The sequence below is a fragment of the Trachypithecus francoisi genome, unplaced genomic scaffold (genome assembly GCF_009764315.1).
Source record: "Trachypithecus francoisi isolate TF-2019V2 unplaced genomic scaffold, Tfra_2.0 Lachesis_group1, whole genome shotgun sequence".
Lineage (NCBI taxonomy): Eukaryota > Metazoa > Chordata > Mammalia > Primates > Cercopithecidae > Trachypithecus > Trachypithecus francoisi.
Window position 1 is genome coordinate 24,245,771 of NW_022681454.1, and position 13,474 is coordinate 24,259,244.

A 13,474-nucleotide genomic window follows, 5' to 3' on the forward strand; every position below is an offset into this window, starting at 1 on the left:
GCAGGCAATTTATATAGTTTTCATGTCTATTTCCTTCTCTCTGGAATTAGAATAATACCTACCCTGCAATAAACTTCAGAACTATTTATGAACAAATGAGGTGAATACTAATATGCATTGGAAAAGCATAAAGCCTTGCTAAATGTAAGGTGGCCTTATCATCCACTGTCCAATAACACAGTGCTCTTCATATCTAAGATTTATTCTTATAGTCTTGATAACAGACTCATTCCCGATCCTATGGAGTATGGGGACAAGTCTCCCTTTAAGGAAAGGCCTTAAAGCCACATGGCTGCACAGAGGAATCAGTCCAGGAGCCTAGCCACAGAGCTCATAAAGACGGGCGGATCACGAGGTCAGGAGATCGAGACCATCCTGGCTAACATGGTGAAACCCGTCTCTACTAAAAATACAAAAAAAAAAAACTAGCCGGGCGAAGTGGTGGGCGCCTGTAGTCCCAGCTACTCCGGAGGCTGAGGCAGGAGAATGGCTAAACCCGGGAGGCGGAACTTGCAGTGAGCTGAGATCCGGCCACTGCACTCCAGCCCGGGCGACAGAGCAAGACTCCGTCTCAAAATAAATAAATAAATAAAGAAGAAACAAGCTAAGCAGACGACCACCCAATGGGTGATGGGAGGGAAAGCAGAAGAAAAATCTGCCCCCTCCTTCAAGCTGATCTCCACTGGGGATAGTCCACATATGTCTCTGCTTTGCATTTTTGCTGTTGCTTGGTTGGTTTTGTGTTTTACATTATTACTGAAAGAATGCTTCTTGCAGGAATTGTTTAAAACTTCAGGGATTCTTGGGATGGAGCAGTAAGATTAATGAAGCAAAGCATCCGCCACCCCGTGCTGAGAACATCTATGCTCCTTTAGTAAGTTGGCCAGAACAAATATCTCCTTCCACAGCATAGGCGCTCTGTAGATTGCAGGCTTTAGTCTTGCGTAAAATAAAACTATAAAAAGGAAAACCCGATTGCAGTTGAGTGGGTCACCCACTTCTCACACCCTACCCATCACCTGTTTAGATCATTCTTTCACCCCCTAATTCCCCATCCAGACTCAACAGCTCTCCCCATCCTAAGCCCGGCGTCCTGTGTTTCCTGGTTTCCCAGAATCTGGCAATGTGATCAGAATAGTGAGTGCAGGGGGCTTAGTCGCTAATTGACCCTCAGAGGTACAGCTGGGAATGTGATTCCTCTCTGCAGTGGCAACGCTGTGAAAAGATGCCACCTTGCCGTCCCTACAGGTGGCTGGAATTGGGAACATTACTTTGATCTGGCATAGTTGCTGGGACTGTCTAAATATCTCCTACAGTTTGCCAAGTACCCATTTTTCCACTCAGTTTGTCTGAGGGGTTCCATGCAACAGAAAGAATAGCTTGCCATCTCTAGGGCTGGAGGAACGGCAGAGCTCTTCCCCTTTCAGCCTCTAATGGGGGAACCTGGGCATTTGTAGCCTATTCAAATAAACCAAGAAGGCAAAAAAAAAAAAAAAAAAAAAAAGGCAGAAGAAAAGTAATTTGCACTTAAAAATGAAAACAAACCACTTTTCTCCTGTTCGCTTGGTATTTGTAGAAGTTTCAAGTAACAACACTACTATGTGTGGGTGAGTTCGTTCACTAAAATCCGTGGTTTCTGAGGCTGGAAGCCTCAGCCTACAGTCCCAGAATGTTACCCAAGAGTGCTGATGTAACACCAATGCTTCATTCTCTGAGTGCTATTTATTGTCTCAGTCTTCATTGCTTCAAGTCAGGAAACAACAAACACATTCATATTTGTGGCAAAACATCTACCTACTCATGACATGGCAAATAATCATTTTACAATAACAATACAGTACAATATGATCGTGCTACTTTCATGGCTAGGAATGAAGTTGTTGGATTTCTCTCTCAGAGCTACCCCTAAAGGCATTCACTTTATATTCTCTGAAGAGAACCAGCTAACCAGGTGGAACATCCAGTAAGAATCTTCCACATAACCGAACCCCAGGAGCTTCCCTATTGTCCATACCAGAGAGGCCCATTTGGAAATACACCATCTGGTCTCTTGAGCACAGACCTGGAGTGTGGGATTCAGCTTGGCTGGCTCCAAAGCTGGCCCCTACTGATCAGCCTGAGATCCCCAGCCTGCACAGGCTGATTCCACTGCCAACACGTGGGCCCTGTGAGCATATGGGTCTGGGGGATTTTCCTTTGGGAAAGTACTGGGAGAGGAAGGAGTCTTCCTATCTGAGTATCTTGGGTTGTGATTTGGTGTGAGCTGAACTGGTAGCTGCGAGAGCAGCAACTCAACAAAACGGGACTGTTACACAAGCGGGGCGGAAGGCAGGTGGGCTGGCAGGGAAGTTGGTATTCGATTACTTGAAATATTCAGCTGTCCAGAGGGCAAGGACACGCACAAATCAAAGGACCACCTCTAGGTTTCAAAGCACGTCGAGATCTGTGTAAAGTCCTCTTTGCCTTCGTAAAATCTCACTTCAAAAATTCTACCAAATGCTCATCGGACAGAAATAACTGTTTCATCCCTCTAAAGGATGAAATGAAAAGCACCATTCAGTGTTTGGCCTGTCTGCTGGTTACCCACAAACTCAACGGGTGGGTTCCGGGAAGCAGATGAGCCATGAAGAGCATCAAACAAGCATTACTGCTCTGGCCACCACAGGGTCAGCTTTGAACCATAAGAAAGAGGGAGAAACTCCTTTGAGTTGCTGCTGGGCCTACAGCCTGTGCTGGGTCTAGACATGTGTCACCAGAGTATTGTCTTTGTGGCAGAGGAAGCAATGTCAAACGTTAAGTTGCTAACATATCCATGATAAGCATTCATATGAGCCAACAAAATCACCAAGGTTCTGCTATTAAGGAGGATTCAGGAAGACTGGGCATTACTTTTAGGAAACTGGGATGACTCAAAATAGCACTGCTGAGTGTTACAAGATTTTTAAACTAATAATCAGCAAATCTTTTCAGCTGACTTTTGGCTTAAGAGTTCTTACCAAAAAGATTGCTAAAGTGGAATAAGAGGGGCTCAAAGTGTGTTTTTTTATATCATTATAAGAGCTGTCCCATCTTATCCAATTTTCTTCTTCCTCATTAAAAACGAGGAAAAAAGGCATAATACATTTCTAGATGATAAGAGTAAATGCTGTACTCTTTTCTCAGAAATTACAGGCTTTAAGATGTTTTTTAAAATGGTAGAATGGGCATGTCATGCAGTTAGCCAATAAATGCAATCCCTGATTAAAATGTGAGTTCTAAAAGTTTGAAAACGTCTAACTATTTCAGTGCTTTTTAATTTCAGGGCTCTGAGCCTGGCTTTGATTTGTGTGTTGATTTTTCTTGGTCCTCTCTTGTGAGACCTAATGCTACATGTCTTTTAATTTCACCCACCACACCTTCACAAACTTAAGTCAACAATGATATGTTCAAAAATCTTTGTTTTCCCTTTGAAACTGGAGGCAAAAAAGAAATCTCTCCTGTCGGTGGAGACAGCTGTGAATGAACGAGGCGCCTGCACATAAATCTCCTTAAACTTTTTGAATAGCTGCTTCTCTTTATCCCACTGGTATATCTGAGAGAATGTATAGTCACTCCCCAGGGCCAGGTAGTGATTATCTTTAAAAGAAAAGGGCTGCAGGGTCATGGCTCCCCGGGATGGAAGAGCTTGGATCTCCACGAACTGCTTACTGTTCCATCTCATGACCCGGGAGTCCCCGATGAAGCGGGTGAGGGAAAGGTACAGGGTATTGTGCATTCGGAAGCTCTTCACAGCCAGTACGTCCTCCATGTTGGGGATGTCACCATGGGGGACAAACTTCTTAGAGCTTTTATTCCACTGGAGGATGATGGGGACCTGGGAGCGGCTGGACAGGATGAGATGCGATTTTCCATCGATATCAACAAACTCCGCATCCGTGTCTCTGAACCACTCATGCAGTGACTGGTAAGAATAGAATCCTTTGCTGTTCCATTTGTAAACTGTGGACAGACCAGCCTTCGAGCTGTCTGCGATGACAAAGAACGTCTCGTCGTCGATCTGAAACAGCTCAATGTCGTTGGGCTTGGAAATGCGAGAGACCTCTATGTCTTGGAATTTGACAAATTTGGTCCAGCTCTCGTCGTATTTGTAAATGTGAGAGCCACCGAAGAGCTGGGCTACCACCACAAAGACCTGATCATCGATGAGAATGGCCTTACAGCCCACGATGGACTGACCTGTGCTCCAAAACAAAGGAGAGGAGATTAGTGCAACTACAGCTAAAAACGCAACGCCACTTGTACTCTTGTACACTGCTGGTGGGAGTGTGAAATGGCACAGCCACTATGGAAAACAGTAAACATGGACTTACCCTATGAGCCAGCAATTCCACTTCTTGGTATATACCCAAAATAATTGAAAGCAGTGACTCAAAGAGATATCTGTACACCTAATGCTATTGACCAAATGTTTATGGTCTCTCAAAATGCATATGATGAAACCTCATCTCCAATGTGATGGTATTTGGTGGTGGGGCCTTTGGGAGGTGATTAGTTCATGGGAGCAGAGTCCTCAGGAATGGGATTAGTGCCCTTCCAACTCCCTCTGCCCTTCCACCACATAAAGACACAGCAAAGAGGTGGTCAGCTATGCAGTGGGTTCTTGCCACATACTAAATCTGCCAGTGTCTTGATCTTGGACTTCCCAGTCCCAGAACTATGAGAAATAAATTTCTGTTGTTTATAAGCCACTCAGTCTATGGTATTCTGTTGCAGCAGCCCAAACAGACTAAGACACCTATAACATCATCCTTCACAATAGCCAAAAGGTAGAAGCAACTCAGGTTGCTTCAACAGATGAATAGATAGACAAAATGTGGTATATACATAAAATGGAATATTATTCAGCCTTAAAAAGGAAGAAAATTCTGACATATGCTACAATGTGGATGGACTTTGAGGGCATTAAGCTAAGTGAAATAGCTAGTCACAAAAAGACAAATACTATATGATTCCACTTATATGAGGTACCTAGAGCAGTCAGATGTATACAGACAGAAAGGAAAGGAGTGGTTTTCAGGGGCTGTGGGATGGGGGAAATGAGGAGTTGTCATTTAATGGCAGAGTTTCAGTTTTTCAAGATGAAAAGCGTTTGGAGGTTAGTTATACAACAATGTGAATGTATCTAACACTACTGACCAGTATATTAAAACATGGCTAAGATAGTACATTTTGTGCTTTGTGTATTTTGCCACAATTAAAACAATTTTTTAAAATTGTCTAAAAATGTGCTTCCATAGAAATGGTCAAGTGAGGTCATCAGGGCCTCTGGAGTCCTCAGAGGCAGGCATACAATTCAGGAAACTCACTAATGCACCAAAGGAATTATCGTCATGCTTTTTAATAAAGCTACATTAAATAGCTTGATTTAGCCTTTCCACAATCTATACATATTTCAAAACAACATTTTATACACAAATAAATAGACACAATTTTAATTTGTCAGTTAAAAAATGTGTATCCTTGGGGAAAAAAAAAAGTATTTCCTGACTCCATGTGGCAGAAGGAGGCAGTTAAACAGGCTTCTCCTGGCGGTGCGGATGGGTAAGGGATGGTAAAAAGGCAGGAGTGAGGTCTCAGAGGCAGGAGAAAAAGATTTCTGCGTGTTCTTGAACACATTTGGGCTCTCTTGATTTCCAAAAACAAAAGAAGCCAAGTGGAGGCAGAAAGAGTAGGGTTAAACCTTATGACACACACCAGGTGGCCTAGGGTTCAAAGCCCAGCCCTGCACCTTGTAAGCTTTCTGACCCTATGCCAGTTAACCCAACTCTGTGCTCCCGTTCCTCATTCATAAAATGAGATTGAAGATGCTGCCAGCCCTGAACTTACAAGTGACTGTAAGGATGAAATGAGATCATTCATGGCAAGTGTTTCTAGCATGGAGCACTGGCATCTAGGGGGTGATTGATCATTAGTGGCTATCATTATTGGACAATTGAAGCAATTGTCACAGTAATCACAAGACCTTGCCCCTTAGTGCTTGCCCATAGTGGGCATGCATAAATATCTAAAGAAGGAGCAATAGTCTGAATGATCTCATTCAGGCATCATAAAACTAAGACTTTGCAGAGATAGGGGACCATTTTCCATGGTGACCCTCCTCTCTGGCTCACCTCCCACCATCCCTTCTCACCCTGCACCCAGATGCCCCCCAGACCTCCCCATTCCAGAAGACCAACCACTAAGCAAAGGACCACCCACAAGACCACTGATCCTCCATCTAGATCATTCGATTAAAGGTTATTTCTTTCCTTTAATTGTCTACGTAATTTGGACCAAAGCGAAATTGGCCAGAATTCCAAATTCTAAGGATGATTCCATTTCTATCCTAAGGATTGGCTTTGGGGGCTGACACTGGGTGGTTTTCAGAGTGGCATTTACTTTTCTCTTTCACCATTCTGGCCTTCCCGCAAGGACCTAATCCCTTTTCCTTGTTTAAAACTAATTATTGCATTGTTTTTTCCCTGAGGATATGTGTGTTAAATGTTTACCAGAGCAAATTTTGAAAATACTAAGAGGTAAAATGTAAAAAGTGTATAGGTGGGCCAGGCACGGTGGCTCATGCCTGTAATGCCAGCACTTTGGGAGGCCGAGGTGGGCGGATCACGAGGTCAGGAGATCAAGACCATCCTGGCCAACACAGTGAAACCCTGTCTCTACTAAAAATACAAAAAAATTAGCCAGGCATGGTGGCGGGCGCCTGTAGTCCCAGCTACTCGGCAGGCTGAGGCAGAAGAATGGCGTGAACCCAGGAGGCGGAGCTTGCAGTGAGCCGAGATCACACCACTGCACTCCAGCCTGGGCGACAGAGCGAGACTCTGTCTCAAAAAAAAAAAAAAAAGTATGTAGCTATCACCAGGCACTATTCTAAGTACTCTACATGCATTTACTTATTTAATCCCTGTAACAACTATATGAGGCATATACTATTCTTAGCAGCAGCATCATCCCCATTTTACGAAGGGTAAAACTGAGGCACAGAGAAGTTAAGTAATTTAGTAAAAGTCACACAGCTAGTATGTGGTAGAGACTGAGATTTAAATTCAGATAGTTTGGCCTCAGTCTATACTCTGCTACCAAAGAACCAAAAAGCACAAAGGAGAAAATACAAACTAGTTGTACTATAGATGTGAAATAACACCAAATATCTTGATATGTTATTTAATGTTTAATCTATGCACATATTCAAATATTCTTTTTTCAAAAACTGGGGTTTATGTTATCCATAGATATTTTATAATCTACCTTTTTTTCACTTGGCGCCCATGCTGTGAACATTTCCTCATGCTGATGATTCTTCAACAACTTGATATTGTTTGACACTACACAGAATCTCATTGCGTGGATGCACCATATTGTATTTAATTAATGCTCTACTGTTGGACATTGCAGTTCTTTCTAGGTTTTCTTATTGTAAAATAACATTTCCTTTGAAATATTCTTAAATACCATGTTTTGATACCATCTGGCAGTGTTCTCAAGTGTAAGAATTGCTGGGGCAAATGTTGTGCACATTTTTAAGCTTTTGGGTTTTAACTGCCAAACTGCTCTTCAAAAGCGGCATTGACTTCCACCCTGCCAACACTAATTGAGAGTGCAGGCTCCTCGTCTCTTCTTGAGCACCTGGCTATGGAGGCCACCGCCCCCCAGAAGCATCCTAGAGGTCTGCCTGTCACAGCCAAAGGACCGCGTGAAACAGAAGGAATTCCTTTCCTGGAGATGCTCTGAAACACACTCTGTCCAGGTCAGCCATGGAGTTGTCAGTAGCAGACAGATCATTGTGTGCATGTGTGTGGCGGGTGGGGGTGGTGAACGTAGGAAGAGGGATTACAGGTTGGAACATACTTAGCCTGCAGAAATCAAAAGGCAAACAAAATAAACCAAAATTGAGAAAGCCGAGATGAGGTGTAGAGAGAACAAGGGGAAGAGAACCTCACGGTGAACATGACCGTGGGTTTCTCTCTCTCCCCTGGGGCACATGGACAGCTAGAGCCGTCCCTTTGGCAACATGGTCACTAGGCCGGCAAAGGAGGAAGTGCACGGATTGAGAAAATCCTGCCCCGCCCTTGTCAACTTGGGGACGACCCCACAGCCAAACAAGATGTCAAATGAGGTATGCACAGCACAGGGAGGGAGAATGATCCATTTACCTCCTTCTTCTTCTAGGCAAGTAGCACCCAGGGCAGCGTCCTTGCCTACCCACATGTGCTGTAGGGCTTTCCCTCATGCCAGGCTCAATGCCAGCTACCAAGAGACAGCTCCTCTCCTCCCTCCATGGAGCAAGACAGCTCCTCTCCTCCCTCCTTCCTTCTGTAGCACCACCTTCTACCTCCCTCAGGGAAGTCTGCTGCTCTCTGCAGTCCCTACGCTCATGCAAGTTGTGGAGCAGTTTTAATGGGAATCAAAAAGGTAGAGTCTGTGGGGGGAAAAGGAGGGTTGTTCCTATTTTATCCCCATTAAATCCTTACAGTATTGGCCTGTAATCCTAACACTTTGGGAGGCTGAGGCGGGTGAATCACCTGAGGTCAGGAGTTCGAGAATAGCCTGGCCAACATCGTGAAACCCCATCTCTACTAAAAATACAAAAATTATCCAGGCATGGTGGTGTGTGCCTGTAATCCCAGATACTCGGGAGGCTGAGGCCGGAAAATCGCTTGAATCTGGGAGGTGGAGGTTGTAGTGAGCCAAGATCACACCACTACACTCCAGCCTGTGTGACAAGAGTGAGACTCTGTCTAAAAAAAAAAAAAAAAAAAATTCCTTATAGTATTTCCCTGAGTCCAATACTATGCTGATCCCATTTTATAGATAAAGTGGAAATTCCTAAAATCTCCACTTTACAGATGAAAGGGGCTCACGCACATTAAATCACTTGACCACGGCCACCAACCAGTCAGGGCTGGAGCCAGGATGATCAAAAGCCAGTCTGACGTTGGAACTCATTTCTCGGGCTTGGTGGTGAAAAGAGGAGCCAGGTGGGCTTCATGTCATGGCCACCGAGCTGTGGGATGATTCAGACTTGGAGACTGAAGGGCTGAGGAATCCTTGGAAACTAACAAGGTCCAGCAGGGCTTTGACCCCAGCCACACCCACTCGGATCGCACTGACTTCCTCCCCACCAGCTCTGTGGCCTCCGTTGGGTCCAGGCCATGCTTGCTTGCCTGGGTTCCAGATTCTTTTCATAGCCTCTTAGCTGGCCACTGTGCTTCCACCTTTGTGCCCTCACTCCAAAAGTCTATATTTGACCCGGTAGCTGGACACAATCCAGCCTCTTAGCTAGGTACCTGCATCCTCCTGCCTCTGCACAAAACCCTCCACGGCTTTGCAGGACATTCAGAAGAAAAGCCAAGTCCTTCCTAGGACTTGTGCGACTCCATGATGAGCCTTTCTGACTTCGGACTCATCAACTGCAACTCTGCGCTGGCTCATTTTGCTCATGCCAAACCATCCCCCTGGATGTTCTTCAAACAGGAAAGATGCTCTCCTGCCTCTACCTATGCACTTGCTGCTCCCTTTGCCTGGAGTGCTCTTCCCCCGTCTCCATGGGAACCAATCCCACCAATCCCACAGGTCTTATTCAAGTAGCACCTTCTTGATGTGGCCTCTCCTGGACACTCTACCCAAGCCTTCAAATCCTCCCACACACAGTACTCCACATCTTCCTTCTTCACTTTATTTCCCCTCCTTAGCACATTTCTGTCTCGTGTTTTTTTTTAATACTACAATTATTTTTACGATAATTATTACAATACGAATATTCTTTCTTACTGTCTCTTTCTCCCATTAGAATGGAAACTCCTGAGGGCAAAGGTTTTTATGTTTTGTTTGGTTTTTTTGAGATGGAGTCTTGCTCTGTCACCCAGGCTGGAGAGCAGCAGCACGATCTTGGCTCACTGCAACCTCTGCCTCCCGGGTTCAAGGAATTCTTCTGCCTGAGCCTCCCAAGTAGCTGGGATTACAGGCACCCACCACCACGCCTGGCTAATTTTTGTATTTTTAGTAGAGACAAGGCTTTACCATATTGGCCAGGCTGGTCTCAAACTCCTGACCTCATGATCCACCTGCCTTGGCCTCCCAAAGTGCTGGGATTACAGGCATGAGCCATTACTCCTGGCCAGAATTTTATCTGGTTTATTCACTGCTGTGTCCCCAGCACCAAGAACATGCCTGGCTCAGAGTAAATGTTCAAGAAATCTTTGGAATGAATGAATAAATTTAAGAACACCACCAGCTGCCGTATATCAGAAGGGCAGGAGTTTGAGACCAGCCTGGCCAACATAGCGAAACCCCGTCTCTACTAAAAATAAAAAACATTAGCCGGGTGTGGTGGTGGGTGCCTACAGTCCCAGCTACTCAGGGAGCTGAGGCAGGAGAATCGCTTGAACCCAGGAGGCAGAGGTTGCAGTGAGCCGAGACTGTGCCACTGCACTCCAGCATGACGACAGAGTGAGACTCCATCTAAAATAAGAAGAAGAAGAAGAAGAAGAAAAAAAAAGAAAGACAAGGTTGTCCTACCAAGGTCAACCTGGGAGAGAAATCCAGTGGGGTACAACCATGAGAAACCCCGGGCTTGGCCCTGAATAAACAGTGGGTGACTGGACACGTCTGAGCCTGGACCTCATCATTTGTAAGGCTGTGAAAAGGATGGCGGCTTTGAGAAGTGCCTGCTCTGTGCACTCAGTCCTCACAGCATCCACATGAGGCACATCCATTCCCCATTTCCCAGATGAGAAAACCAAGCCTCAAAGGCACAGGTACTTCCCAGTCCACGGCAGAGTTGGGAGTACAATCCATGTGCATCAGTTTTCAAAAGCTGAGCTCTTTCTAGTATGTATGCCTCCTCTCTCTAAAGAAGAGAGCTTTTGTCCTCCAACCTATGGGCAGATGTAACTCCAAGGGCTGTTATGAGCTTCCAATGGGATCAACTAGGCCCTGGTGCCTCACAGGCTCACAGCCAACATCGGCACTGGAACTTGTTCAAGAGCAAAGCTCAGCCAGGCACGGTGGCTCAAGCCTATAATCCCAGCACTTTGGGAGGCCAAGGCAGGAGGATCCCTTGAGCTCAAGAGTTTGAGATCAGCCTGGGCATCATAGTGAGACCCTGTCTCTACAAAAAATAAAAAATTAGCTGGGTGCAGTGGTGTGTGCTTGTAGTCCCAGCTACTCAGGAGGCTGGGGCAGGAGGATCCCTTGAGCCCAGGAGTTCCAGGTTGCAATGAGGCAAGATTGCATCACTGCACTCCAGCCTGGGTGACAGAGTAAGAGCCTGTCTCAAAAAAAAAAAAAAAAAAAAAAACCACGAAAAAACAAAGAACAAAAAGCAGCAAAGCTTCATTCTGCTCCCATCTCCTACCCTAGAGACGGGGAGAAAAGGCAGAGAGGCCAGCTCATCCTCCCCTCCCCTATCTTCCATGTCAGGACGAAGAGGGAAGAACAAAACCACGTGGGCATGGACTCACTTCCTCATATCCCTTGTTCTTGGCTTCCACGGCAGGTTCACCTGTGCCGCTCTGTGCTGAGTCTGCACTTCCAAGAGCGCTACTCTCCGGAAGGTGAGCTCAGCACTGGGAGGCCAGATGGCCCGACGGTGGCCAGCTCATCTGAAATGGCATCCTCGGAGCATCCGATGTACATCTCACACCGAGATACACTGTGAGATAAGGCTCATTAGCAGCTCTCCCCGCCTCCCCACATCCCCGTACCTGCTGTGAAGCCACTTGGTGCTTGGGAGACTCTTAGGAGCCTCCCAACCCAGAAATTCTACCTGAATATGCTTCTTGCTGCAACAGTAAAACACTGCTCTAAGGCCACATCAGGAGCCTCTAAAGGAAACCCTCTCCTGGGGTGATGATTAGACATTTGTGGCACTGTTTACACAGTATTCTTATCAGATTGCATGTTGATAAATGAAGTCTTTCAAAGGTTATTTCAAAAGCAAGTAGACAGTCCACACTTAGTAAGGCTAAGGCACTGGGATCCCATGACAGCACTGAAAGAAGTGTTAACTAATTCATATCCCAAATGCCTAATTTAGGGATCTATTTATTCTTATTTTGTACATACTTACTAAAAGAAAGCAATGATCACTAGGACTTAGCAAAGGGCACTAGGAACAAGCTACAGGGTGTGTTTGTGTGTTTGTTAGCATATTAGTTAACAATCAGCTTAACGAAAGTCAAAGCATAATTTAGTTGCTACAAAGCTGGTACAGACCTGGGCTCCCATACTGCTCAGAACAAGGAATTCTCAGTGTGACTTCTCACCTCTACTAGAAAATGCCTCCCACCACGTGCAACCTCTAAATGTTCATCAATAGTAAGCAGGATCACTACCTGAGGTTTCCACTCTCCCAGTAACAGACCACACTAAGACAAAAACTGGAGAGACCCAGAGGGTAGGCTGGGACGTGTTCCCCAGCTCTAACCAGGTTAGAGGGCAGAGCTCTCCCTCAATACAGAGGGCGTTCCTTCTCCCATGGGCTTGTGGAAAATTAGTTCAACACATCTGATCAAAGCCACAACACACCTGTAATGTTGTCGTAGCTCCGGAAATTCATTTCGATGTGGTCCCACTCCAGCACCATGCAGTTCTCCATGCTGGGCTGCGCAATGGCCACGTACACATCGTTCTTGGAATTGAACGTATCCACTGAAACCGACTGGTAGGGTAAAGTCTGATGAACAACAAAATCTGGGAACGGGTGTTTAAAAAGAAAAGCATTCATAAAACCTCCTGCAGGAATTATCAACCACCATCACCTTTCCATCATCACATCAGCTCTGAAAAGGACTGGGGAGGAGGAGGAGGAGGACAGGAGAGAAGCAACACAAACATCACAGTGTATTTTACTCTGGGACATTCCAGAAAGAGTCCTGGCTTGTGCAGGACTATCAGACAGAATGCACAGCTTCTACTACAGCTTCCTGTGGAGAAACGGCTTCCCGAGTTTGGCTAAAGGATCTGAGTTTTAAGCATATTTGGTGAGACTTGGCTTTCAAAGTGGTAAGACAGACAGGACGTTGCATAGCAACATTCTCAAAACTGTCGTGCAAATCACGCTGTGACAAGGTGGGGGCTGCGGTCCAGTGAGTTTGGAAAATGCTGTACTTCCAGCTCTCTCAGAACAGCCCTTGTAGGGAAGAAGTCTGTTTTGTTTTGTTTGATGTGGTGCTTCTCAAACTTACCTGACCCTTTATCTCCAGTTTTTATAACCCCTAGCTTGGGATTCCCTGTCAGCAGACAACCCCACTGCACGTTCAGAATGAATGGTACGCTCCCCAAATGGCACACTGAACACTGGAAACCAAACCAAACCCTGTGCTACGGTCTCAGGGGTATTATGGTTCCTACCCACTTAGCCTAGCACAAAGTGAGTGCTCAATACACGTTACCTTTTAGAGGTGCCCCTCCCTTCATTCTGGGGGCAGAGTAGGTGCTT

General features: G+C 45.6%; 1 protein-coding gene across 1 annotated transcript in view; it reads right to left on the minus strand.

Annotated features, from left to right (window-relative positions):
* Positions 1 to 1,691: 1,691 nt before the first annotated feature.
* The window catches only part of LGI2 (leucine rich repeat LGI family member 2), a 29,986-nt gene continuing 18,203 nt past the window's right edge, over positions 1,692 to 13,474 (minus strand). Inside the window, exons 7-8 of the mRNA XM_033213905.1 lie at positions 12,562 to 12,726; positions 1,692 to 4,215 (exon numbers count right to left, since the gene is read on the minus strand). Coding sequence (XP_033069796.1) covers positions 3,398 to 4,215; positions 12,562 to 12,726 — 983 coding nt within the window. The 3' untranslated portion in view covers positions 1,692 to 3,397. The remainder of the gene's footprint in view (positions 4,216 to 12,561; positions 12,727 to 13,474) is intronic.